General features: G+C 42.0%; 1 protein-coding gene across 6 annotated transcripts in view; it reads left to right on the forward strand.

Moving 5' to 3' along the window:
* slc26a5 (solute carrier family 26 member 5) overlaps positions 1 to 27,236 on the forward strand; it is a 74,823-nt gene that overhangs the window by 11,754 nt on the left and 35,833 nt on the right. For all 6 annotated transcript variants that reach the window (XR_013578111.1, XR_013578112.1, XM_078553229.1 and 3 more), the window contains exon 2: positions 24,007 to 24,202. Coding sequence is in view for 4 of the 6 variants with exons in the window: in XM_078553229.1 (XP_078409355.1) it covers positions 24,072 to 24,202 (131 nt within the window). In the remaining 2 variants the exon portion in view is untranslated. The remainder of the gene's footprint in view (positions 1 to 24,006; positions 24,203 to 27,236) is intronic.

Genomic DNA, 27,236 nt, shown 5'->3' on the forward strand with positions numbered 1-27,236 from the left:
CATGCCCAGCATCAAGGCACTGACCACTCAAAATCAGCTCCACTTGGCAGAACATGTCGCCGTTTGCCTGGGACGAGACTCCCTTAGCAACTGTTCTACTTGGAACTTGGTCATGGCAGAAGACTCCCAGGAAGACAGCGGAAACGTTTTAAGGATGAGCTCAAAGCATCCCTGGAGTGATCAAGCATCCTTACCAAGTCATGGGAGTCCCTGGCTTGTGAGCAACCAAAATGGAGAAGGTTCATTCGGGAAGACACCCAACACATAGAAAGACCCAAGTCAGGAATGCGCAGCGGTGAAGTCGAGGCATTGGAGAAAGCATACAAAGATTCAAACAACTCGTACCTGACCCTTCAAGCACCACCTGCTCTGCATGTGGCAGAGTCTGCAGATCGCACATTGGATTTATCAGCCATCTCAGAACCCATCAAAACTGAGTGGAAGTGAGTCATCCTCGATCCCAAGGGACTGCCTAAGACCCCAAGAATAGTCTGTCAATATTCAATGTTTGATCCACCATTTCACTAGCAGAAATGTGTAGAGCAAGCAGTGGTTCTTACACCTCCTATACTGTTTGAGAGAAATTGATGATCTATGTTTATTATTTGCACAAGTTTGCAGAATCCTGTAACAGATTATAGATTCATGTTTCAACATACATTAAGTTTTGTTAATGGTTAATGCAAATTGGATTATCTGAAACCGAAGAATGTGCAGAGCTACGAGGAGAAGGTGAATTGCTTTTTCGGAGACACCAGCTCCACTGCAGACATGATGGGCCAAATGGCCTCCTGTGCTGTAACCATTCTGTGAAAAAGTAAAAAAATGATGCAAAGAACAATTCCTACTTACTTTTAATCGAGGAGTGAAACTGATCAGGTAACGTATGTACCGGTCTACAAGAGGCTAGTCTTCAACAGATAAATGTATGTAAGGTGAAAAGTATTTTTAGCTGCTACTATGTTGATGGTTAAATCTGTGAACCACTGGTCTTTCAGTTGACTGGTTCTGGTTAGGATGTTCTTTTGGGTTCCTGTATCAATTTATTTTCCTATGTTATACCAATCCTGCGTTCCCAGTTGCTTGGATATTTAGTTTTTCAACTAACTTTATGTGATGTAAGTTAGTATCTAACTTCTGATCAGCTGAAAGTCATAGAGTTTAGAAGAATGAGAGGGAATCTGATTGAAATGTATAAAATTCTAACAGGGCTAGACCGACTGGATGCAGGGAGAATATTTCCTCTGGTTGGGGAGTCTAGAACCAGGGGCCACAGTTTCAGGATACCGGGCAGGCCATTCAGGACTGAGATGAGGAAAAATTTCTTCACTCATAGGACGGTCAACCTGTGGAATTCTATACCACAGAAGACTGTGGAGGCTGGGTCACTGAGTATATTCAAGAAAGAAATTGATAAATTTTTGGATATTAGGGGCATCAAGAGGTATAGAGAGAAAGCGGGAATATAGTGTTGAGATAGAGGATCAGCAATGATGATATTGAATGGCAGAGAAGGCTCGAAGGGCCGAATGGCCTACATCTACTAGTTTCTATGTTTCTGTAGTACGGTAATGTGAGCCTGTTCTTTCTCAACAACATCTTGCAATCAATATGCCAGCAGATGTCCCTGCGTGCTTTACAGAGTGCTGAATAAAGAATAGTCAACAGGAGAGGATCAAAAACTGATCCAAACAGAGTGGTTTTGAGGAGGCAAAGGAATGGAGGTGACAGGGCAGAAGTCTTAGGGATAAGACCATAAAACCACAAGACATAGGAGCAGAAATTAGACCATTCGGCCTATCAAGTCTGCTCCGCCATTCAATCATGGCTGATAAGTTTTTCAACCCCATTCTCCCGCCTTCTTCCCGTAACCTTTGATCCCCTTACCAATCAAGAACCTATCTATCTCGGTCTTAAATACACTCAGTCACCTGGCCTCCACAGCCTTCTGTGGCAATGAATTCCATAGATTCACCACTCTCTGGCTAAAGAAGTTTCTCCTCATCTCTGTTTTAAAAGGTCTTCCCTTTACTCTGAGGCTGTGCCCTTGGGTCCTAGTCTCTCCTACTAATGGAAACATCTTCCCCACATCCACTCTATCCAGGCCTTTCCGTATTCTGTAAGTTTCAATCAGATCCCCCCTCATCCTTCTAAACTCCATCGAGTATAGACCCAGAGTCCTCAAACGTTCCTCATATGTTAAGCCTTTCATTCCTGGGATCATTCTTGTGAACCTCCTCTGGACCCTCTCCAGGGCCAGCACATCCTTCCTGAGATACGGGGCCCAAAATTGCTCACAATATTCTAAATGTGGTCTGACCAGAGCCTTATAAAGCCTCAGCAGCACATCCCTGCTTTTATATTCTAGTCCTCTCGAAATAAATGCCAACATTACATTTGCCTTCATAACTACCGACTCAACCTGCAAGTTAACCTTAAGAGAATCCTGGACTAGGACTCCCAAGTCCCTTTGCACTCTAGATTTCTGAATTCTCTCCCCATTTAGAAAATAGTCCATGCCTCTATTCTTCCTACCAAAGTGCATGACCTCACACTTCCCCACGTTGTATTCCATCTGCCACTGCTTTGCCCATTCTCCTAACCTGTCCAAATCCTTCTGCAGCCTCCCCGCCTCTTCAATACTACCTGTCCCTCCACCTATCTTTGTATCATCTGCAAACTTAACCAGGATGCCCTCAGTTCCTTCATCTAGATCATTAATGTATAAAGTGAAAAGTTGTGGTCCCAACACTGACCCCTGCGGAACTCCACTAGTCACCGGCCGCCATCCTGAGAAGGACCCCTTATCCCCACCCTCTGCCTCCTGCCAGACAGCCAATTTTCTATCCATGCTAATACCTTGCCTCTAACACCATGGGCTCTTATCTTACTGAGCAGCCTCCTGTGCGGCACCCTGTCAAAGGCCTTATGGAAGTCCAAGTAGATAACATTCATTGGCTCTCCTTTGTCTAACCTAATCGTTACCTCCTCAAAGAATTCTAACAGATTTGTCAGGCATGACCTCCCCTTGATGAAACCATGCTGACTTTGCCTGATTTTACCATGCACTTCCAAGTATTCTGAAATCTCATCCTTAATAATGGAATCTCAAATCTTACCAGCGACCGAGGTCAGGCTAATTGGCCTGTAATTTCCCGTCTTTTGCCTCACTCCCTTCTTAAACAGGGGGGTTACATTAGCGATTTTCTAGTCCTCTGGGACCCTCCCTGACTCCAGTGATTCCTGAAAGATCACCACTAATGCCTCCACTATCTCTTCAGCTATCTCCTTCAGAACTCTGGGGTGTAATCCATCTGGTCCAGGTGATTTATCCACCTTCAGACCTTTTAGTTTTCCTAGCACCTTCTCCTTGGTAATGGCCACCATACTCACCTCTGCCCCCCGACTCTCTTGAACTTTGGGGATGTCACTCATGTCTTCCACTGTGAAGACTGACGCAAAGTACCTATTCAGTTCCTCCGCCATTTCTTTGTTCCCCACTACTACTTCTCCAGCGTCATTTTCCAGCGGCCCAATGTCCACTTTTGCCTCTCTCTTACCCTTTATATATCTAAAAAAAAAGTAGGGCAAGAGTAGGGCAAGGGCTTGGTATCAGAAGTGAAAGGAGCAGAGAACATGGACTAGCTATGTTGGAAGAATCAAAGGATTTTTTGGGTTGTATGTCAGGATGTGGGTTGTAGTGTTCTGACATGCTTCAAGCATGGTTTCTTTCCCTTTCTTTATCTGACCTGTTGCAGCATTTTCTTTCTACCCCAGGAATTCCATTTTCACTATCTACAATGCCTTACTCTGTAAGGATTAATTTTCTGTGCCGAATTAGGAATTAAAATTTTTGGCGACCATTGTAAGACCCAAGTGCATGTTAAAAGCTAGTTTCAAATCTTTTTCCATTGTTGAGTGGTTTTCTTCTCTCAGTCACGTTTTTGTTTAAAAGAAATGACCATAAGAGTTCAGGAAGTCCTAGATATAATTCTCACATTCGCTGATTATCTACAGTCTCATCCCTGGGTGACTTTGAGTTCGGAAGGAAAAGAAAATTATTTGGGGTTTCTGCTCCAGATTACTTTTTTGCTGGAAGGTGTGAGGATAAAATTGTGCTCACCAGTGACCTACTCATGGTCTATAGCCTACTAATATTCGTCTTGTTCTGGCTTGCAAATAATCAAGCCCATTTGTGAGGTACCAGAAGATGGCACAGGCTGTAGAACTGTACCCCAGCAAGTGCCAGGGAGGATTGTCTGAACTAATTTAGGAATGTGTTGGATTTAAATGTGATTGTAACACACATGTATGAGCATTTCAAACTTCATGCAGTGTGCATACCTTGGTAGTATTTTCTCCCTTTTATGCCACATTGGCTAAAGCACTGTGTGGCAAATTTAGTCTTAAATGGAAGCCTGCTCACACATGTAGCTCAGTCCTAAGTCAGCAGGATGTAAAGCGTTAGCTATTTCATCTGACTGATCTGTGAGTGATTCTATATAACCTTGAACTTTACAGATATCCTAATATTTTGGTATTGGGGTTCAATTTGAAGCAGAACAGATGGGAACTAATTGGAGAAGTGTTTTAATAAAAGCTTTGTCTTTGTTTTGCTGAAGTAACATTCTTGCTAAATTTGTTGACAGAGTTTAGTACTTCCTTTCTGATTTGGAAAAATGTTTAATAAAACTTAAGTTGACACTAATTGGATTAGTCATTAACAGTTATTTGTTAAACAGCTGCTGGATGATAACCAGTGCATTGGGTAATGAATCAATGACTCAGTTGGAGTATTGTGTACAGTTCTGGGTGCCACACTACAGGAAGGATGTGAACACGTTGGAGAGAGTGCAGAAGAGGTTTACGAGAATGGTTCCAGGGATGACACACTTCAGTTATGAGGAAAGATTGGAGAAGTTGGGACTGTTTTCCTTGGAGAGGAGAAGGCTGAGAGGAGACTTGATAGAAGTTTTCAAAATAACGAGGGGCCTAGACAGAGTAGATAGAGAGAAATTGTTCATGCTCATAAACGGATCAAGAACCAGAGGGCACAGTTTTAAATTGTTTTGCAGAAGTAGCAAATGCGAGGTGAGAAAAGTTTTTTCACAGCGAATAGTAGGGTTTGGAATGCACTGCCTGGAAGGGGGTGGAGGTAGGTTCAATTGAGGTATTAAAGAGGGCATTGAATAATTAAATAGAAAAAATGTGTAGGGTTACAGGGAAAAGGCAGGAGATTGGTGCTAAGTTAAAATGCTCAGAGAGTGGGTGGAGACACGATGGGTCGAATGGCCTCCTTCTACACCGTAACGATTCTGTGACTGCAAGAATCCAGCGGTCTGATAGATCAGGTTATATTCTGGATCCAAGTTTTTTTTTCAGTTCTATTCCAGGGGTTCTTGACATTTGTGCTTCTGAGGCCCTCCCTCCTGTGTTATGAATATTCAGAGGCTGCCTGTAACACACAAGGATTGTTTTTCTGTATAATTACACATTTAAACATATTTTTGTGGTTTTTACTTGATGTGAAATGTTGCTGATGTTGAGCAACAATTCTGTCAAGACATGGAGGTATTATTAACAAGCACGCATGCGTGTTCACCCTGGGTTGGTACTTTGTTTTCATTGGTGGTATTGCTGAAAATCCAGCTTTACATAAGTAGGTTATACTAAATGGACCAATACTTTCAGTGCTGCAAAAGGAGTAGTGCTGTATTCATTGGAGTATTCATACCTGGAGCCCTTGTTATCTCCAAAGCAATGGAATAGTATAGCACAGGAAGCTGTTCAGACCATCCAGGTCTCTGCCGAGCAATCCAGTTAGTCCTACTTCTCTGCCCTTTTCCCATATCCCTGCATTTTTTTTCCTTCAAGTATTTGTCCAATTCCATTTTGAAAGCTACTGTTGAATCTGTTTCCATAACCTCATCAGGCATTATGAAGCTACTGAATTTGGAGGATCATGTGAAGGAAAGTGTGATAGTGTTGTCGACAGTGCGATCAAGCAGCACTTAACTCAGCAGTAACCTGCTCAGTGACCCTCTGTTTGGGTTGCGCCAGGGCCATTCAGCTCCTGGCCTCATCATAACCTTGGTCCAAGCATAGACAAGAGAGCTGAACTCTAGAGGTAAGAGTGACTGCCCTTGACATCAAGGCAATATTTGACCGAGTGTGGTATCTAGGAGCCCTTGCAAAACTGAAAAATCAGGGGGAAAGCTCCACTGGTTGGAGTGACACCTAGCACAAAGGAAGATGGTTGTGGTTCTTGGAGGTCAATCATCTCAGTCCCAGGACATTGCTGTAGGAGTTCCTCAGGGTGGTGTTCAAGGCCCAACCATTTTCAGCTGTTTCATCAATGACCTTCCCTCTACCATAAGGTCAGAAGTTGGGATTATTGTGCAATGTTCAGGACCATTCACAACTCCTCAGATAGTAAAACAGCCCCTGTCCATGTGCAGCAAGACTTGGACAGTATTCAGACTTAGGCTGATAAGCAGCAAGTAACATTTGTGCTGCTCAAGTGCCAGGCAATGACCATCTCCATCAAGAGAGAATCTAACCATGCCCCCTTGACATTCAATGGCTTTACCATCGCTGAATTCCCCACTATCAACATCCTGGGGGTTACCATTGACCAGAAACTGAACTGGACTAGCCATATAAATACTGTGGCTACAAGAGCAGGTCAGAGGCTGGGAATTCTGAGGAGAGTAACTCACCTCCTCACTCCCCAAAGCCTGTCCACCATGCACAAGTCAGGAATGTGATAGTAAACTCTCCACTTGCCTAGATGAGTGCAGCTTCAACAACACTCAAGCTCGATACCATCCAGGACAAGGCAGCCTTCTTGATTGGCACCCCATCCACCACTTTCAATATTCATTCCCTCCACCACCGACGCACAGTGGCAGTGATACATAGCATCTACAAGGTGCGCTGCAGCAATTCACCAAGGCTCCTTCGACAGCACCTTCCAAACCTGCAACCTCGCCCACCTAGAAGGACAGGACAGCAGATGCATGGGAACACCACCACCTGCAAGGTCCCCTCCAAGCCACTCACCATCCTGACTTGGAAATATATTGACGTTCTTCACATTCACTGGGTCAAAATCCAGGAACTTCCTTCCTAACAGCACTGTGGGTGTATCTACACCATATGGACTGCAGCGGTTCAGGAAGGCAGCTCACCACCAACTTAAGGGCAATTAGGGATGGGCGATAAACGCTGGCCGAGCCGGCGATGCCTGCATTCCTTGAACAAATATAAAAGATACCACTAGTAGTGGTATTTCAGCGCATTGAGGTGCCTGCTTCTGACTAGCTACCTGAATGGTGCATTCAACTACAAGCTCTGGATTTGTTGCTTGGCAGTTCTAGTACCCAAATAGCTTTCTCTATCAAAATTTCTATCCTACGTGCTGATAATTTAAACTGGTCAGGTCATGCCACCCAGGTACATGGGGTGGGGTAGTGGAGGAACATTGGGAGAAAATGGTAATAAATCAAACATCATAGTCATAAAAGGATGAAAATGTATCCAAATATTGTCGTCAGATTAGTTTTAATGCTGAACTTTATAAATGACTTGGAGTCACATGAGAGGTGAGAAGTCAGGTGGGTCACATGGTTTGGTGCTAGCTGTGACGGTGATTAACAACTGTAAGAGTTGAACCTGAGGGCTAGATTGATGGTGTTGTGAGAAGGCATGGGGTGGTGGTGGTAGTCTCCCTGGAACCTTCTCCTATACCCATGGTTGACAACCCATGCTCTATTCCAACAGTGGGAAGTCTCTTGTGTAAGGCTTTTGTAATTTTTAGTAAAAAAGCTGAGTTTATAGGATGACATAAGCACACTTTTCTGCTGGTGGATTCTGGCAGATAATGGCAACAATGATTAGTGGTTTTGGCACTTCCATTTCAACCTCAGTATTACAGAGAGACAAACATTTGCATTTATGTAGTACAAAGACAAAATACTCTGCTTTAAATCTAAAATAGGAACAGAAAAGTCAGCAGGTCAGGCAGCCCCTGTGGAGAGAAAAATGTCAACTTTTCAGGTTAGTGGCCTTTTGACAGAACTGGCAAGTATTACAGATGTAATGGATTTTAAGCAGGTACAGGGGTTGGTAATGAGGGAAAAAGAAGAAAGAATAAAACGAGAGGGTTTTTGGGTGGATGGCAGGAATGATCATGGTGCAAAATGGGGTGGTAATGGGGCAAGTAAAGCTGCAAAAAGTCTAGAGCAAAAAACGCGGCAACAAAATCATTATCAGCACTTGCCATCCAAATAAATGAAAGCAGTGATTATCTGAAATTAAAACAAAATGCTGGAAAAACTCAGCCCTGGGCTCTGAAGTAGAGTCATACGGACTTGATGTTAACCCTGTTTCTCTCTCCACAGATGCTGCCAGCTCTGGCTTTTTGTAGTAACAAAAGTTTTTATTTCAGATTTCCAGCATCCGCAGTAGTTTTCTTTTAATTTAGTGTTACCTGAAGTTGTTGAGATCGATGTTGAGTATGGAAGATTGTAAAGTGCCTAATCAATAGATGGGAGGTGCTGTTCCACAAGTTTAATTGGGACAGAATAGGAGGCCGAGGACAGAGGTCAGTGTGGGAGTGGGATAGAGAATTTAATGATAGGTGGAGGTGTTGAGCATAGTGATTACCCAATCTGTGTTTAGTTTCCTCAATGTAGAGGAGACTGCATCTTGAGCAGTGAATACAGTGTACTAAACTGAGCAGTGAATACAGTGTACTAAACTGAGCAGTGAATACAGTGTACTAAACTGAGCAGTGAATACAGTGTACTAAACTGAAAGTAGTACAAATAAATTTGCTGCATCGCCTGGAAGGCATGTTAGGGGCCCTGGGTGATGGGAAGGGAGGAAGTGAAAGGGTAGGTGATACATCTCTTGTATGGGAAGGCACCATGGGAAGGTTGTTGATGGAAGAGTGGACCAGGATATCCCTGAGGGAGCAGTCCCTTCAGAAAGATGGGAGAGGAATTTAGTGGCATCATGCTGGAGCTGGCGGAGGATAATCTGTTGAACGTGGATAGTGAGGACAAGGAGAACCTTATCATAGTTCTGGGAGTGAGGGCAGAAGTGTGGGAAATGGAATGGACAAGATCAAAGCTCCTGTTAGCCATGGTGGCGGAGGGTGGTGGTGGATGGAGGATGGAATCCTTGGTTAGGGGCAAAGGAAGACACAGCTGGAACCATTGTGTGGAAGGTGGCATCATCGGAACAGATGAGACTGAGGAGCTGGGAGAACGTAAGAGTCCTTATGGGTGACAGGAATCAAGGTGGCTCTGGGGGTTAATGGACTTGGACTATCAATTAATGTCTACATTATCTCCAGAAATTTGGAGGGGGAAGTGTCGCGTGGCAATCTGAAGCAAAGTTCATGACATTTTCTAGTTTTGGCGAGAGAATGAAATGGCACTGATGCAGTCATCAGTGTAGTGAAAAAAAGAGGTGAGAGAGGAGACCTAAGTAGCACTGGAACAAAGGATGCTCCACATAATCCATGAAAAGACCAGGATCTGTATAAAAAGTCATTGTTGCATATTTGTAGGAAAATGTTGCATTAGTAAGACAAAGCCCAACTTGTGTCTAAAAATGGAAGAGGGAATTACAAAAATTTTGTTTTAAGAAGTGCAGCCAAATAGGCTTTCACACCAGCATAAATGCAGCTAACTGCCAAATTCCTTTAATGTTCACCGTTTATGATAATTATTTATGCAGTGCCTTTCATGTACTAGGGACATCCCAAAGAGCTTCACAACCAATGAATTGCTTTTGAAGTGCAGTCACTGTTTTAATGTAGATAGTCTTGGTAGCCAGTTTGTGCACAGCAAGGCTCCACATGCAGCAGTGAGATAAATGACAGCATTTTCTAGTCCGTTTTTCTCATTATAAGTTGGACAACAAACTATGGATTAATTAAGCGCACTTGACATTTTCTTCTCAAACATTTTCTAACAGGATAGTCTGCTTTTGGAGAGTGCATATTTGTGTCTGTGCTTAACTGGAGGAGGACTAGGAAATTGTTGCAGAATTTCATAGATGGTGACACTTGGGAAATGTGGCAGTTAACTGTATTTATGCTGATGTGAGAGTTGATCTAGATTTTTTTTAAATAAGGAACTCTTATTTTGTAATAAAAACAAAGGCCTGGACCTTCTGTGGACTGACAGTCATCGTTGGATTGCTGCTCCACTCGAACTCTTCCATGCCTCAGTATTTCTTGCCAGATCTTCCGAGTCTAGCTTCTCCAGAAATGTAGAGCGCTGCATTCCTCTCAAACTCCATCGTTGTGCTGTAGCATTGGATGAAAGACAGGAAAGCCCCCTTTTTATGGCACTAGCTGCCAAATGGTAAGTTTATAGGTCCAGTGTGAATGTTAGTGAATGAATGGGTAGGGTGGGAGGGAGGGTCGGTATTCAGCAGGGGTTGATCGGTTAGACAAAGTTTTAACCTGGTCTAACATTTCCTGGGTAACTATCTCAGGTAGGTACCACGGAACTGTCCGAAGAGTCAGAGACTTTCATGGAGGGTCCTAGAGAACAGGAGAATTGCCCATCGGAAATACAAACTTCCCTGGCAGTTCCCGTATCGGGACTTCTGTGGGTTCTCAACGTGCATCTTGGGTCGTTTGTCTTGTTGCTGACGATCTGGAGACTGGAAGATCTGGGCCAAAATGTTGGAAATGCTCAGCAGGTCAGGCAGCATCTGTGGAGATTGAAATAGAATTCCCACTTACATTTTTTAATGTAAGTTGTGCTTTGTCTTGCTAATGCAAAGTTTTTCTACAAATATGCTGTGATTGCCTTTTTATATTTGGCTACAGGCCATGGCACTGCACTCTATGCATTGTATATCGAGCAAAATCTCATAATGAGATTGATTTTGTATGCCAAAATCTGCTTGGTATGTTGCTCTTCTGAGCCACAAGAGGCAGCAGAGTGATCATCCTGCAGTAACATTTTTACTGAGTGGGGTGATAGATCAGTTGTAACATTTGTACCCCTGAGTCACAAGGGTGTGGTTCAAACCCCACTCCTGCACCTTGATCTAGGCTGGCTGTTACGTGCAATGTTAAGGGAGTATTGTACTCCTGAAATGTTTTTATTTTGGAAGGGACATCAGACTGAGGTCTCATCTGCCTTTTCAGCTGGATGTAAAAGATTACTAATAATATCTGTAAATCAGGAGGTTGAAGGGAGAGGGGAATTTGGTGAAATACCAATCACTAAGGAAGCAGTACTGAGCAAACTGATGGAGCTGTGGGCTGACAAGTCTCCGGGTCCTGATGGACTTCATCCTAGGGTCTTAAAAGAGGTAGCCAATGAGGTAGTAGAGGCGTTGGTGTTAATTTTCCTAAATTCACTAGATTCTAGAAATGTTCCATCAGCCTGGAAAGTAGCCAATATAGCCCCTCTATTTAAGAAGGGAGGAAGGCAGAAAACAGGAAACTGTAGGCCACTTGGCATCAATTGTGGGGAAGGTGTTAGAATCGATCATTAAGGAGATTAAAGCTGGGGACTTGGAGAAACTCGAGGTAATCGGGAAGAGTCAGCATGGCTTTGTGAAAGGGAAACCATGTTTAACCAATTTAGTGGAGTTCTTTGAAGAAGTAACGTACTGTGGATAAAGAGGAGCCAGTAGACATGCTGTGCTTGGATTTCCAGAAGGCATTTGATAAGGTGCCACATCAGAGGTTAGTGCGGAAAATAAAAGCTCATGGTGTAGACGGTAACATATTAGCAGAGATAGAAGATTGGCTGGCTGGCAGAAAACAGAGTATGCATAAATGGGTCTTTTTCTGATTGGCAGGATGTGATGAATGGAGTCCCGCAGGGGTCTCTGCTGGGGCCTCAACTTTTACAATTTATATCAATGACTTAGATGAGGGGACTGAAGGTATGGTAGCTAAATTTGCAAATGACACAAAGATAGGTAGGAAAGTATGTTGTGAAGAGGACATAAAGAGGTTGCAGATGGATATAGAGAGGTTGAGTGAGTGGGCAAAAATCTGGTAGATAAAGTATAATGTAAGAAAATATGAAGTTGTTCACTTCTTGGCAGGAAGAATAAAAAAGCAGAGTATTGCTTAAACAGAGAACAGCTGCAGAATTCCAAGGTGCAGAGGGATCTAGGTGTCCCAGTATCTTTACAGTGCAGAGGAAGGCCACTTGGCCATCGAGCCTGCACTGGCTCTCTGAAAGAGCATTCCACCTCGTCCCACTCCCCTGCCTTATCCCAGTAGCCTTGCACACTCTCTCTTTTCAGGTAGCAATCCAATCCCCTTTTGAATACCTCGATCAAACCTGCCTCCACCACCCTTTCAGGAAGTTTGTTCCAGACTCCAGCCACCCTCTGGGTGAAAATTTTTTTCCTCACATCACATTTATTCCTTTTGCCAATTATTTTGAATTTGTGCCCTCTAGTTCTTGATGTTCTCTTGAGTGGGAACAGTTTCTCACTATTTACCCTGGCTATACCCCTCAGGACCTTGAATACCTCTATGAAGTCTCCTCTCAGCCTTCTTTTCTCCAAGGAAAAGAGTCCCAAACTCTCCAATCTACCTCATAGCTACAGTCCTTCATCCAGTGAATCATTCTTGTGAAGCCCCTCTGTACCACCCTCCAATGTCTTCACATCCTTCCTCAAGTTTGGCACCCAGAATTGGATGCAGTACTCCAGATGAGGCCTAACTAGAGTCTTATACAAGTTCAACATGACCTCCTTACTCTTGTACTCAATGCTCCTATTAATAAAGCCTAAGGTATTATATGCTTTATTAGCTGCTCTCAACACACTCTGCCATGTTCAATGACCTATGTACGTATACACAGAGGTCCCTTTGTTCCTGCACTTCCTTTAGAGGTTCTCACTTTATTTTGTGCTGTCCCACCATATCTTTCCTGCCAAAACAAATCACCTCACACTTCTCTGCATTGAACTTCATCTGCTGCTTGTCCTCCCAATCCACCAACATGTCAATGTCCTTTTGAAGTTCAAGACTATCCCTGTCATGGTTGACAATATTTCCAATCTTCGTATCATCTGCAAATTTTGAAATCATGCCCTGCACACCACAGTCTAGGTCATTAATATACATCAGGAAGAGCAAGGGCCCTAACACTGGCCTCTGAGGCACTCCACTACAAATCTTCCTCCAATCTGAAAAATAACCATTCACCACTACTCTGTTTCCTGTCACTCAGCCAATTTCTTATCCAAGTGTCTACTTTCCCTTTTATTCCATAACCTAGAATTTTGCTGAAGTCTGTTGTGTGGCACTGTATCAAATGCCATTTGAAAATCCATATACACCACCAACAGCATTTCCTCTATCAACTTTCTCTGTTAGCTCCTCAAAAAACTGCAAGCTAGTTAAATATGATTTTCCCTTGAACCCATGCTGGCTTTCCTTTCACCCTGCACTTGTCTAAGTGATTATTGATTTTATCCCGTACTATAATTTCCAGAAGTTTCCCTACCACTGAGGTCAAACTGATTGGCCTGTAGTTGCCAGTTTTATCCTTGCACCCCTTTTTGAACAAGGGTGTAATATTCACAGTTCAATCCTCTGGCACCTCCCCTGTGACTAAGGAAGACTGAAAGATTATCACTAGTGCCTCTGCAATTTCCACTTTCACTTCTCTTAGAACCCTTGGTTGCATCTCATCCGGTCCTGGTACCTTATCTATTTTAAGCAAAGATAGCCTTTCCAACATCTCTTTCCTCTCGATTACAAGTTCTTCTAGTGTACCAGTTACCTCCTCTCTCACCTCGACCTGAGTAGCAGGTTCTTTCTTTGTAAAGACAGGTGCAAAGTACTCGTTCAACATCTCCGTTATTTTTCCAGCCTCTACATGCAAGTCCCCTTTTCTTTGGTCCCTAATCGGCCCTACTCTTTCTTTTACCACCCTTTTATTATTTACATGCTTATAAATGACCTTGGGATTCCCTTTTACGTTTGCTGTCAGCCTCTTTTCATGCTCTCTCCTTGCATTTCTTCTTAATTTCTTCACTTCCCCTCTGGTCTTTCTATATTCAGCCTGATTCTCCATTGTATTTTCTACCTGACATCTGTCGTACGTGCACGTCTTCCTTTTCACCATTATCTCTATCTCTTGTCATCCAGGGCGCCCTGGCTTTATTTGCCCTACCTTTCCCCTTCAAGGGAATATACCTTGACATTGCCTGCAATATTTTTCTTTGAAGGTGGCCCACTGTTCAGCCACTGTCTTTTCTGCCAACATTTGATTCCAACTCACTCAACTCAGATGCATTCTCACCCTATCGAAGTTGGCTTTCCCCCAATTAATTATCCCTGCTCTGGATTGTTCTCTGTCTTTTTCTGTGATTAACCTAAACATTATGATACAATGATCGCTGTCCCCTAGAGGGTCTCCCACCTATATTTGATCCACTTGGGCCAACTCATTCCCCAGAACCAGGTCCAAAAGTGCATGTCCTCTTGTTGGACTGGAAACGTACTACATGAGTCACAAAAAGTTAGTATGCAGGTACAGTAAGTAGTTAAGAAGGCTAATGGAATGCTATCCTTTATTACGGAAGGAGTTGAACATAAGGGCATAAGGATGTTATGCTTTAGTTATACAGGGCATTGGTGAGACCACATCTCGAATATTGCGTGCAGTTTTGGTCTCCTTATTTAAGGAAGGACGTAAATGCATTGGAGGTGGTTCAGAGGAGGTTTACTAGATTACTACTTGGAATGAGTGGGTTGCCTTATGAGGAAAGGTTAGACAGACTGGGCTTGTTTCTGGAATTTAAGAGTGAAAGGTGACTTGATTGAAGTATATGGAAGGCGGTGGCATAGTGGTATTGTCACTGGTAATCTGGAGACCCAGGATAATGCTCTGGGGACCCGGGTTTGAATCCTACCATGGCAGATGGTGGAATTTGAATTCAGTAAAAATCTAGAATTAAAAGTCTAATGATATTGAAGCCATTGTTGATTGTTGTAAAAACCCATCTGTTTCACCTAATGTGATTGACTCTTAATTGCCCTTTTTCAGAGGGTCTTTAGGGATGGGCAATAAATGCTGGCCTAGGCAGTGACGCCTACACAAGCAAATAATATAATAATAGTATTGACAAAGTGGACATGGAAAATATGTGCCCTTTTGGGTCAGATGAGGAGAAATTTTTTCTGAGGGTCGTGTGACTTTGGAACTCTCAGTCTCTGAAGGCAGAGGAGGCAGGGTCATTGAACATTTTTAAGTCAGAGGTAGGTAGATTCTTAGGCAAGGGAATCAAAGGTTATTGGGGGTAGATGGGAATATAGAATTCAAATCACAAACAGATCAGCCATGATCTTATTAAATGGTGGAGCAGGCTCGAGGGGCCAAATGGCCTACTTCTATTTCATATGCTTTTATCACAGTATCTTTACAGTGCAGATGGAGGCCATTCAGCCCATTACGTCTGCACGGGCTCTCTGAAAGAGCATTTCACCTAGTCCCACTCCCCTGCCTTATCCCTGTAACCTCGCACATTCTCTCTTTTTAGGTAGCAATCCAATTCCATTTTGAATACCTAAACTGAACCTGCCTCCATCAGGTAGTTTGTTCCAGACTCCAACCACCCTCTGGGTGAAAAAATCTTTCCTCACATCACATTTACTCCTTTTGTCAATTATTTTGAATCTGTGCCGTGTTCTTGATGTTCTCATGAGTGGGAACAGTTTCTCACTGCTTACCCTGTCCACACCCCTCAGGATCTTGAATACCGATATCAAGTCTCCTCTCGGCCTTCTTTTCTCTAAGGATAAGAGTCCCAACTTCTCCAATCTATCCTTATTGCTGGAATCATTCTTGTGAGTCTCCTCTGTACTCTTTCCAAAGCTTTCACATCCTTTCTTGAGTATGGCACCCAGAACTGGACACAGTATTCCAGATGAGGCCAGTATTCAAGGAAAGTCATGGAGTCCTTCCAGTATCCTTGCCAGTGGTTATCCTCAACCATCATGTAAAACTATTTGCGATTTTATGTGCAAATTGGCTGTTGTGTTCTCTAAATCTCAATAGTCACTGTATGTCAAAAGAAAACTTCATAGGCAGTCAGGTACTTTGGGGTGGAAATTATTTGATTAGATTTTCACCTATCTGAGGTAGCCAGAGCCATCTTCAACAATGTGTTTTTTTTCCTAGCCTTGCTCCATTATCTCTGAAATCCCCAAGGATCTGTTTTGAGGCACTCTTAACCTGTATGCTGCTCCTTGGCAACATCATGTACAAACATGGTGTCAGCCTCTAGATGTATGCTGATGACTCCCAAGCCATCATTTTACCACCTCTCTTGTCAGTCTTAGGCAAGAGGCAATTTCCTCTAGTTGAACCTTGGGGAAGCTGAAGCCTTGCCTGTTTCTGTCCCCGCCTACTAACAATTACCATCAATTCATCAGATCCTCCAGCCAAACCACTGTCTCTGGTTGCATACCAGTGTTCTATTCAACTCTGGACCAAACTTGTCCAAACCCCAATTTTTTTCCAACTAAAAGACCATCAATTCTTATATCAGTAATGTTGCCCATTTATCCCTGAAACCCTCACCTTTTTACAAACTCAACTGTCAATGCTGTCCTGGTCAGCCTTTCATTCTCCATCCTCTGTAAGCGTCACTTTATCCAAATCTGCGCAGCCTCTAACCTGTCCTGCTTATCAAGCATGACCACCTTCAGCTTTCTCCTGGTCTTCAAATAACTTCCATTTAAAATTCTGTCCTTGTAGTTAGTTCTTTTTGTGCTGCTCCCTATCTCTCCTACATGCTTTTTTCTGCAGAGCACACCACTTCCTACACCAAGATGTTTTAACTTTCTTCCGACTCAAATCTGCTCTGCATTCCCTTTCCCTTCAACCCATCATTGCCCTAGCAATTATTTATTCCTATTCAATGCTATTAAAACATATTAACTGGTTATTGTTTCACTGCTGTTCATGGAACCTTGCTGTGTACAAAATGGCTGTAAAGCACTTTGTGACACCCAGTGTTCTGAAATTCCCTAAATTTCTTGGCCTCCAACTTCCTTGACTCCTTTTAAAATCCTCCATAAAACCAAAATCTGGTCTAGCTTTTAGTCACTCCTCTTCCCAGTGTCTTTCCTTGTCTGGTTACTTGGTCTCACCAACACTTCAAATTTAAAATTCTCATCCTTGTTTTTAAATCTCCCCATGACTTTGCCGCTCAATTTCTCCTTCTCCAGCACTGAACACACTCCACCTCCCACTTGGGACTCTGTATTCCTCTGACTCTGCGCTCTTGTGCATCCCCTTTTCTTCGCCTCACGATTGGCAGCTAAGCCTTCAGCCCTCTTGATGCCATATAATGAACTTCCCTCCTTAAGTCTGCCTGTCCACTTCTCTCTCCTTTTAAAACTCTTCTTAAAACAAGCATCCCTTTGGTTAAGCTTTAACAACAAATTTGCATCTATATTGTGTCTTTAAACATGGTGAAATGTTCCAAGATGCTTTGCAGGACCATTAGCAAACAAAATTTAACACTGAACTACATAAGGAGATATTAGGACAGATGATCAAATGTTTGGTCAGGCTAGCTTTAAAGAGAGAGAGGTAAAGTGGGCTATGGCCTAGGCAGTTGAAAGCGCAGCCACCAATGGTTGAGCAATTTTAAAATGGGAAATATGCAAGGGGCCAGAATTGGAGGAGGATAGAGATCATAAAGGGTTGGAGGAGTTTAGAGATATAGGGCAGTGTGAAGCCTTGAAGGGATTTGAAAACAAAGATGAGAATTTTAAAAGGGAGACATCACTGCAACAGGAGACCAGTAGTTCAACAAACAGAGGGTGATAGGTGAATGGGACTTGGTGTGAGTTAGAATATGGGTTGTCGAAATTTTGAAGAGCTCAGGTTTATGAAGGGTGGAAGATGGAAGCTAAATAGGAGTCCATCAGAATAGTCAAGTTTAAAGGTAAAAAGAACATGGGTTTCAGTGGTGAGGAACTGGGTCAGCCTGGTGATGTTATGGAGGTGGAAGGCGGTGCCCTTGGTGATGGTGCGGATATGTGGTCTGAAGCTTAGCTCAGTCAAATATAATACCAAGGTTGCAAATGTCTGGTCCAGCCTTAGTGGCCAGGGCAAGGGATAGAGTCAGTGTCTAGGGAGCAGAGTTTGTGGCATGGACCAAAGTCAGAGGCTTCTGTCTCCCCAGTATTTATTTGGGGGAAAACTGCGGCACATCCAGTACTCAGTGTCAGACAATGTGAAAAACCTGAGCCAGTGTAACGGTCGAGAGAGGTAAAGGTGAGATAGAGCTGGGTGTTATTGACGTATTTGTGGAACTTTGCATTTGTATTTTCAGATGATGTTTCCAAAGGGCAGCATGTAGGTAGAAAATAGGAGGGTGCCAAGGATAAACTTTGGACCCCAGAAATAATGGTGTGGGAGTGGAAAGGGAAACCATTGTAGGTGATTCTATGGAGATGACAAAATGGATGAGAATGGAACCAGGTGATCCATTCAGCTGGTTGACATTGGAGATGCACTGGAGGAGAATGACACAGCTTGCCAGACCAAAGGCTGCAGACGGGTTGAGAAGAATGAGGAAGGATAGGTTACAATGCTCAGCTACATTTTATTTGTGACTTGCTAAGAGCCATTTCAATGGAAACCTGATTGGAGGGATTCAAACATTGAGTTCTAGGAAAGATGGGCATAGATTTGGGAAGCAACAGCATGTTGAAGGACTCTGGAGAGGAAAGGGAGGTTGGAAATCGGGTGATAGTTTGCAAAGATGGTAAGGTCAAAGTTTTTTTTTGAGGAGAAATGTGATAATGTTGATAAAAGGGAGATAGCCAGTACCTGAGGAGAAGGAGCCATTATCTGTCAGCTAATCCAGGGTCCAAGAAGGAAATCTGGATGATCACTATGGTGGGAATAGAGTCAGTGGAGCAGGAGATGGGTCACGTGGACAAGATGAGCTCGGAGAGGACATGAGGGGAGATAGGAAAAATAGAGAAAGATGCAAGTTCAGAGTTGGATGGGGGAGCTTCAGGGGAGGTTTTGAACTGGTTGGCTGAGGAACCGACCATGACAATTGAACAGATGGTATTAACCTTCGTGATCATGAATTCCTTGAGCATGTTGGAGGTGGAGGAGACGAGGAGGGGTGTTAAGATTGTTGACGAAAAGAAACTGGGAGTTATGATCTTGGAATAATTACGTTAGCCCTCCTGTTATCAACTTCTTTTGCTTTACGCCTATTTTTTCCCTTTGTGTTTCCTTAGACCTTGGGACTTTTATGTTAAATGCATTGTGTAAATACATGAAACAAGCAAAATACTGTAGATGCTAGAAAGCTGAAACCAAATTTTTCACCATTATCCATTTAATCATTCCTGTCCTCTACCCTATCACAGACCTTTCCCTTTTGTCTTTCCCACACGTACATTTACCCCTGGCTTGTACATAATTAATAACTGTTATCTCTAACTCTTTTCCAAATCTGATGACTGATCATTGACCTAAAGCGTTTATTTAAATATAGTTTCATTAAACTGGATTTTGAAAGTCTGTTTTGTGATCAGAAGATCCTAAGCCAGTTACAACTTTAAAAATGTTTAATGTTACGGACAGGAGAGGGACAGTTCAAACTGCACTGATTTTCTCTTACCACCTGTCCGTAAGTAGAAGGTGCTTTGAATTAGTTTTTAAAAGAATAAGTGATGGCGTGCGTTCCCAATCCCACGTTTTTTTGTGTGACCCAATTGTACTAATAATCCACAGCAAACTCGAGTTTGGATTAACTCAGAAGGCCTATTTTACACATTCAAAACCTGAAAAAAGACTGTTTGCCACTTCCCACTCCACACATTCACACAGTAAAGGGGGATAGAGAAAGAGCTTTACAGTATAAAGACCATAGAAAAATGAATATTAATTCACGTGTGTTGAAGAGTCCAAAGTCAGAATCCAGAGGGCGTTTCCTTCATGGTGGGCTTTCATTCCTGTGTGTTTCTGGCTGGTTAAACAATATGAAAATCCTTGAAGTGAATGATGATGCTGCACAATGGGCTTTTCTGTGCTTAGACCACTTGACAGGCATTGATCAGAGACTTTTAAAATCAAGCAGGCTTTGTGGAGTTGAGACTGCTTACCCAGCCTGGCTACTGAAGTTCTGTCCAGTTGATGTTAATACTGCAGTCTGGCTATGAAGACCAGAGGTGTAATATTAAACTGTCTAAAAGGCTGGAGGCTTGGATCATGTGACCCTCCTCCACAATAACTTCAATTGTGAAGAATTCTTTTGCCCTTGGAACCCCTGGGGAGAGCACCGAGACAGAGGGCCAACCCTATGATCAGGTCACTTGTAGCAGCCATCTTAATTTTCTTTAGAGAAAGACCAGTTTTAAAAATAAATAGCAATAAGGATAAAGTTTTTAAATATATATAGTGGTGGGTTTCTTTCCATGTTGTAGGAACCCAACAACTGGATGATATATATTGTTAGAACCAGTCCCTGGGCGAGGTCCCACAATTTGTTAACTTCCCCAAGGGGACCCCAATTTTGTTATACTCCTGCGTAAGGGGGAATGAGCTAGCTCCCCTTCTTTATTCAACCCCCCTTGACTGGTCATGACAAGATTAATTTAAAAAGGATCCCATCCCCATGGGTACTGTTTCCTAGTCCAAATGTATTTGTTTTAGGAGCCAATTTAACCAGGCTTTCTAGAATCAAAGAAGGAGTAAGTTTATTAGTTGCTAAAAATCCAAGGAAAAAATAATAAAAATGCAATACATGCACGCAGACCAGAAATGAAAAGTTGAGTCCAAATATAAGTTTTTAAAAATGTCTTTGGCTTGTCTGAGGAGTAGATGGCGAAACATTGAGGCCGTTAAGTTGGGTGATTCAGGTAGAGCTGGCTTTGGCAGTTTAGCAGTTGTTCTGGAGACGCGTTCTGCAGGTTGGCTGAAAAGGCTGGCCTATTTCCTTTCTGATTGTGGCTTTGCTGACTTGCCTTGAGCAACAGAGAGAGAGAGCCTTTGCCTGGAAGCTGCAGAGGTGCCTAGTTGATCACCTGCTGTCACTCTCCCAGCATACTAGCGCACACAGATCAGGTCTGTAGCTAGCTTTTTAACCCAGTCCCTTGTGTATTCCTGGAAGGTAAAAAACAAACGTGCCTTTCATTCAGAGTCCGTTTTCTTTCAACTCAGACCATTTCCACGTTCTGAGTTATAACCTAACAGGAGATGTTTTGGATTTCTGCTGAGATGTGGCAGTCTCCATTGTCTCCTCAACCACAGAAGATTAAAGTTCAGTCTTTTGCATTTCATCTCTTCCTTTCAAGTTTCTCTGTCTGAAGTAGGCCTTGATACCTTTTTAGGTGTGACATTCCATGTTCTTTCTGTACTAGTTGGTCAAGTATAATCCACGTAGGAATTTTCCAGAAAGTGGTTACTTTACATTCTCAGCCATCTTTTGCTCCGTGTCTTTGCTTGTATATCTTTTTTTCAAAAAATGTGTCTTCCTTAAAATTTCAATATACCCGTAAGTTATTCGGGGCTGTAATCCACTGTCGTGACAATATTATCCTGTGGGTTAGTGTCATGTTCCAGTATATTATGAACTCTCAGTCAATACTTTCCTCCTCCTCCTCCTCCTCCTCCAGGAGGTATCATGCCCTAAGAGGGCATTGGCGACCATGAGCATCCATTGAATTGGTCCGCAATTATGCTTAGCAAATATGACAGTGGTTTGCCATTGCCTTCTGCAGTGTGGCTGACCAGGAGACTCTCCTGCTCTTTACTGCCTGCCATGAAGTATATCAGAAGGATTTATAAGCTGATATTCAACCAGATTGGCCACATTATGCATGCATCTTCCATGGTCATCAAGTCCTGGAGAGTTTCTGGCCCAGAGATAGGGACACTACCATCGCACAGCAAGATCTCCCAGTCAATACCTAGCCTTTTGTTTTAAAAAATATACAAAAATATGGCTGCCTGAGGATCACCTGACTTCCATTGTGGGTTGAAACACTCCCCTGTCTCAAGGTCTCAAGAGGGAACAAAAGGAACTTTCCAGACTGATGTTGATTCTGCCTTTTCCTGAAACTAATTCAAAAGGATAATTTCAAATTCAATGGGTCATTCAGATACAAAGACACTAGCTGCCTCAAACGCTTAAAGTGTGAAAGTTATATACCTGACTACTTTATAAAGGGACAAGGCTTTACCCTGATCCTGACTCCTACCAGAGGAATTTCTAATCTTCGGGTGCTAATGTCCTTTGTGATGGTCGATAATCAAATTTCAAAGAAATGTACCAACCCCCTTTACAATTCTAAGACAGATCTCCGGCCAACGGAGACTGTATGCCTGCAAAGGACAAAAGGGACCCTGTCTCTTATATTAAACACTTCAAGATTCCAGACTTGGGAAAATACATCCTTTGTTCAACACCCAGGAGAAAAAGTAGGAGGTATGACACATGCCACCCACGGGGTGCCAGAACCTGTAATATTGCTGTGCAGAACTGAACCCAGGCAGTCTACTATTTTATCATCTAACAGGTAGCAGCAGAAAGAGCTCTGTCCAGTTACATTGCTTGGCCCTCCTCTATGCTGAGCTACTGGAATGTTGGAACTTATGTATCTGTGCCTTCAAGACTAATTCATCTCTACGTGCCTGCTCCCATCGTGGAAGTCCTCGCTACTGGAAAGATGGATCACCCTGTAACAGGTTCAGTCTACTAACCTCTGAAGGAATAGCCACTGGACTTTTTGATTGTGGACTCTGGACTCATGCAAAACCATAATTCTTATTTTTATCATGGCCTCTGCCTTGAACCCCTTTCGTTCCCTATCCCTCTTTTATTGTAAGCATGCAAAAAATGGCTGATGTTGTGAAACCCCTTCCTGTGTTTTTTTTTAGTGCGTAAAATAAATTACCCCTCTTATTTTATCTTAACTCAAGTTGCTGTGGGGTTATTAATAAAGGATTGGATAACCCCAAAACTGAATGTTTGGGGAAAATATGCCACCACTTATAAAAGGGAAAAATCAGAAATGCCTTTCTGTTTATGGACGGGTAGTGAGACAAATTAGGACTGCTTAAATTGATCCCCCTCCTGTCCGTAACACATCATATAGGGTATATAATTGGCCTGGCCACCTATCTTATTTGGAAAAGGACTTTGGACTTGTAACAGGTCACATGGTGAGACAGCCTTGTTTGTGGCCTTTTAAAAACAAGAAGAAATTGTTATGGACAGAAATACATCAGGCAGCCTTCGAACTAGATGCAAGTCAACTGCACAGCCCAGGTAATAAACAACCATACCTTGTTGGGGAGATGCCTTTTCTCACTTTCCTGTTCTAACTTTAAGTTCATCTGAGAACCAACCTCCTGGGAATTCAACTACAGGAAGCCTCACAGCTTAGTGATTCTGCTGCTTACAAGACCTTCACTTCAACTAAAAGCATCAACTGATTTAAGAAACTACAGGCCTGCCACGAAAGAGAGACTGAGACAACTATACTTCGTAATCACATTGTTTTTTTCCTTCATCTGTATCTAATCCTTATGTGAATGAAAGTGTGTGTGAGGTGAGTGAGTGAGAGATATCACATTTTAAACCTCCAGAGCAAGTGTGGGATAATAAATAAACTTTATTTTAAAACTCTCAAAAAAGCTTGCTGCTGGAATTATTTAACATGGAACAACCGCTCTGAGGGGAAGAAAATACACACACCTGACATACAAAATATATTGATCACGGACAGTAAGAAAACACATTTGTCCATGACATTAGTATTTTCTCTTTTTCTGTGAAACATGATCATTTCCAATTTGAAATTAACAATACGCATTTTCTTTTTCTAACATAATGATTTCAATTTTTCAAATTCTAGGTATCAGCAATTTATTGGTGCTGTAGTGTGTAATTTTGTTTTTTGGTATTGTTGATGACAGAAAATTAAACCTAATTCCATTGCTTGTTTTTTTATAGTGGATTCACTGAAAGAGACACTTGAAACAGCTTCCACAACATCTGATTAAAACTTCATTTCCAGTATGGATGTTTCTGAAATAAGTCTCTACAATGTCAGCCGCCCAGTTTTTAACCAGGAATCTTTTCAAGCACGTCTACATAGGAGGGAGAAACTAAAGTCGTCTAGAAGCGCAAAGTTACTGCAGTATTTTCGGTATGTTTTATAAGTTGCTATTTTATGATGAGCTTCAATGTTACAAACTGTAGTGGAGCAAGACTACTTGTCATGACATAAAAGCAAAATACTGTGAATGCTGAAAATCTGAAATAAGTGCTGGAAAAACTCAGCAGATCTGGGAGCATGTATGGAGAGGGAAACAGTTAATGTTTCAAGTCCAGTTTGACTCTTAAGAACTGGATTTTGAAAGAGTCATATTGGACTCAACATTAACTCTGTTTCTCTCTTCAAAATGCTGCCAGACCTGCTGAGTTTTTCCAGCACTTTGTTTTTCCTTGAAATAAAATTTGTCTTATTGATTTCCTTTGTTTTGTTTTGAAGAACTGTAATTTCTCTCTCTCCTTCTGAAGCCACTTACATCACTGTCCAAATGAGTGACCCGCTCTGTAGTTAGCCACCAGCATTGATTTGCCATTAATTTATTCAAATTTGCCCTCCCAAACTCTCCCGAAGAGGGAAGTGTAGGTTGGAAGTTGCAGTGTAGGGCAATCTGATATGAATTCACCAAATTATTGTGGGACTATGCCATGTGAAACTTGCATTAAACTCTGCTGATAAACATTATCTTGTTGGAAGGCTTGTTAAAAGTACTTTTGTTGTGATACAATGAACATGCACAGAACCAATTCCCCTTAATGTGCCCTGTTTTGATGTTGTGTCTTTGACTCAACAGCAAAACCAATTTTCTTTACTGTATTCAGGTGTTACCTCCAGTAACTAGTTCCATTGTCCATATGACATCGTAAATTAATCAAGTGTTATTTCAGTAGGAGGACCTACTTAGAATTTACTTTCCGTAACCACCTTAAAGGAAAATTAGACTTTTCGTGGAAATACGTTTCACTTTTGGGAGTTCTCACTCTGACTCCCCAAATGGCTAATTGGTTAATTCTGTGATAATGAGCCATGAATAGAAAGATCCTAGGTTCATCTGCACTGAGTTAATTGATTTCAGTTAGGCCAGCATAAGGACATTATATTTGGTTTCAGTGAGTTCAGAGGTCAGTTATGCACAAGCGTGGTTCAATGTGGATTAGATTAACTGGTGCCATTTGCACTTGATACATCAGGTATCTTAATCTATCTACAATTTGGCATAGAATTATAGAATCTTACAACACAAAATTAGGTCTTTTGGCTCATGTCCCAACCACCCCCCCCTCCCTCCCCCCATAAACTTGCAAATTAGTCCTTTTCAAAAATATGTCTAGTTGCCTTTTGAAAGCTCCTATGAAACTTGATTCTACAATTCTTTTCAGGTTGATCCTAACAACCCTCTGGTTGGGAGGGGGGGAAGAAATTCTTATTTTCCCTCTAGTTTCTCTGCAAATTTATTATAAATATGACCTGTAGTTACCAACTCACTTGCCAGAAGAAACAAAGTAGGGAGAAATATCAAAGCCTCTCAACATTTTGAATATCTAAGTCTTCCCTTAACCTTGTATACTGAAAGGAGAACAGTCTCAGTTTCTCCAATCTCTCATCCCAATTATCATGCTGGTAAACCTCCTCTCCACGTTGTTCCATCCAGTACACAACATTTCACATTTATCGTCATTAAATTGCATGCCACATTTACCTAGTTCACCAGTCTCTCTGTTCTCTAGTTGTCTGTTACACTGTAGCATGTATTTGTCTCACTTGATTAGATCAGGTAAGACACCAGCTGTCAATTGGCATACGTTATTTGGCAATGCAAGAGCATAGAAAACTGCTCCTGGACAAGTTAAAAACCTAACTTTTTATAAATCTTTTTAGCATTGTTTTTGTACGAGATTATTATATAGTGATGCCCTGAATTTCTATGCAAACTTTATGCAGTTTCAGGCAACAGAATTTCATCAAGCTTGATGATGCAAAATTCTGAAATGTGGTATGTGTAATGTGCGAATATGAGTAGATGAAATGCAGTATGACTGATATATTTGAAATAAATAATTATGGTTCATATAAAAACAGTACTTAGCCACAGCAGCCATTGTTTGGAGTTATTTGGCATTTTGCATTAGTGAGTAGAAGCACCCATTTACAGAATGAGTCAGTTCTGGCATACGTTGTGACTATTTACAAAGGTTATGCAAATTTCTTGAGATCTTTAGTATTAAGTCTAGGGGATAATTGTTTTATCTTCCTATTTATTAACTGTCAGTGCTCTTACTGAATGGTCTGTTGCTCATTTTCAATTGAGCTGCGACACTAGGTTACTTGTAAAAATTGAGCACTAACTTAATGCAGAAAATGAATCTAACCTTGGACCTTCTGACACGTATCTTAGTACTGTACAAAACATTGTAGTTCTTTATTACTTTATAAACAATGAATTCTGTTTTTAAATTAATATGCCACGGTTGTATCCTTCCTAACCAGTTTGAAACCTTGAATACTTAGAACGTGTTTAAATTGTGTTCTCATGATTCTCATCCTGCCTGTCACAGTATAATGAACATATGCACTCCAATGGCTTATTTTTCTGAGGCTGTGCAATCATGTCTAGGGTATTCCATGATTCCATGCTTCCTTTAATGTGCTTTAATTTGAGCTGTACCCCTCCTCCAACATGCCCTCAAATTTCTGTTTGTCATGCGCAGCGGGCTTTTACACTGCATGATCCATTTCAGATTGTTGCACAGTTACACACTTGCACATCTTAAAGGGAACATTGCTTGTGTGTGGTGTAATCCCGATTCTGTAGTTGCACGCTGCACAACTTAGGAATATTGCATTCCACCATTCTTGACTCCTGCTATCCGACTGTCTCACATTGAGTTATAAGTGAGACAGAACTTTGTCCAGCTTGAACATTGTGAACATCAAAACCTCCCTATTTAGCAACTAATGGAGTTTCTGTATCTTGGCCTTAATTCTGTTGTCCTAAATAGCTGATTGTTTATGCTAGACCCTACAGTGTAAAACATCTGTATCCTGGTTGACCCTGAGTTAAGCTTCAAACCCCATATTCTGTTATCAATGTCACTTATTTCCATTTCTGAATGTTTGGTTGTCTTTACTC

Source organism: Cetorhinus maximus, chromosome 12, assembly GCF_964194155.1.
Source record: "Cetorhinus maximus chromosome 12, sCetMax3.hap1.1, whole genome shotgun sequence".
In the NCBI taxonomy this organism is placed as follows: Eukaryota; Metazoa; Chordata; class Chondrichthyes; order Lamniformes; family Cetorhinidae; genus Cetorhinus; species Cetorhinus maximus.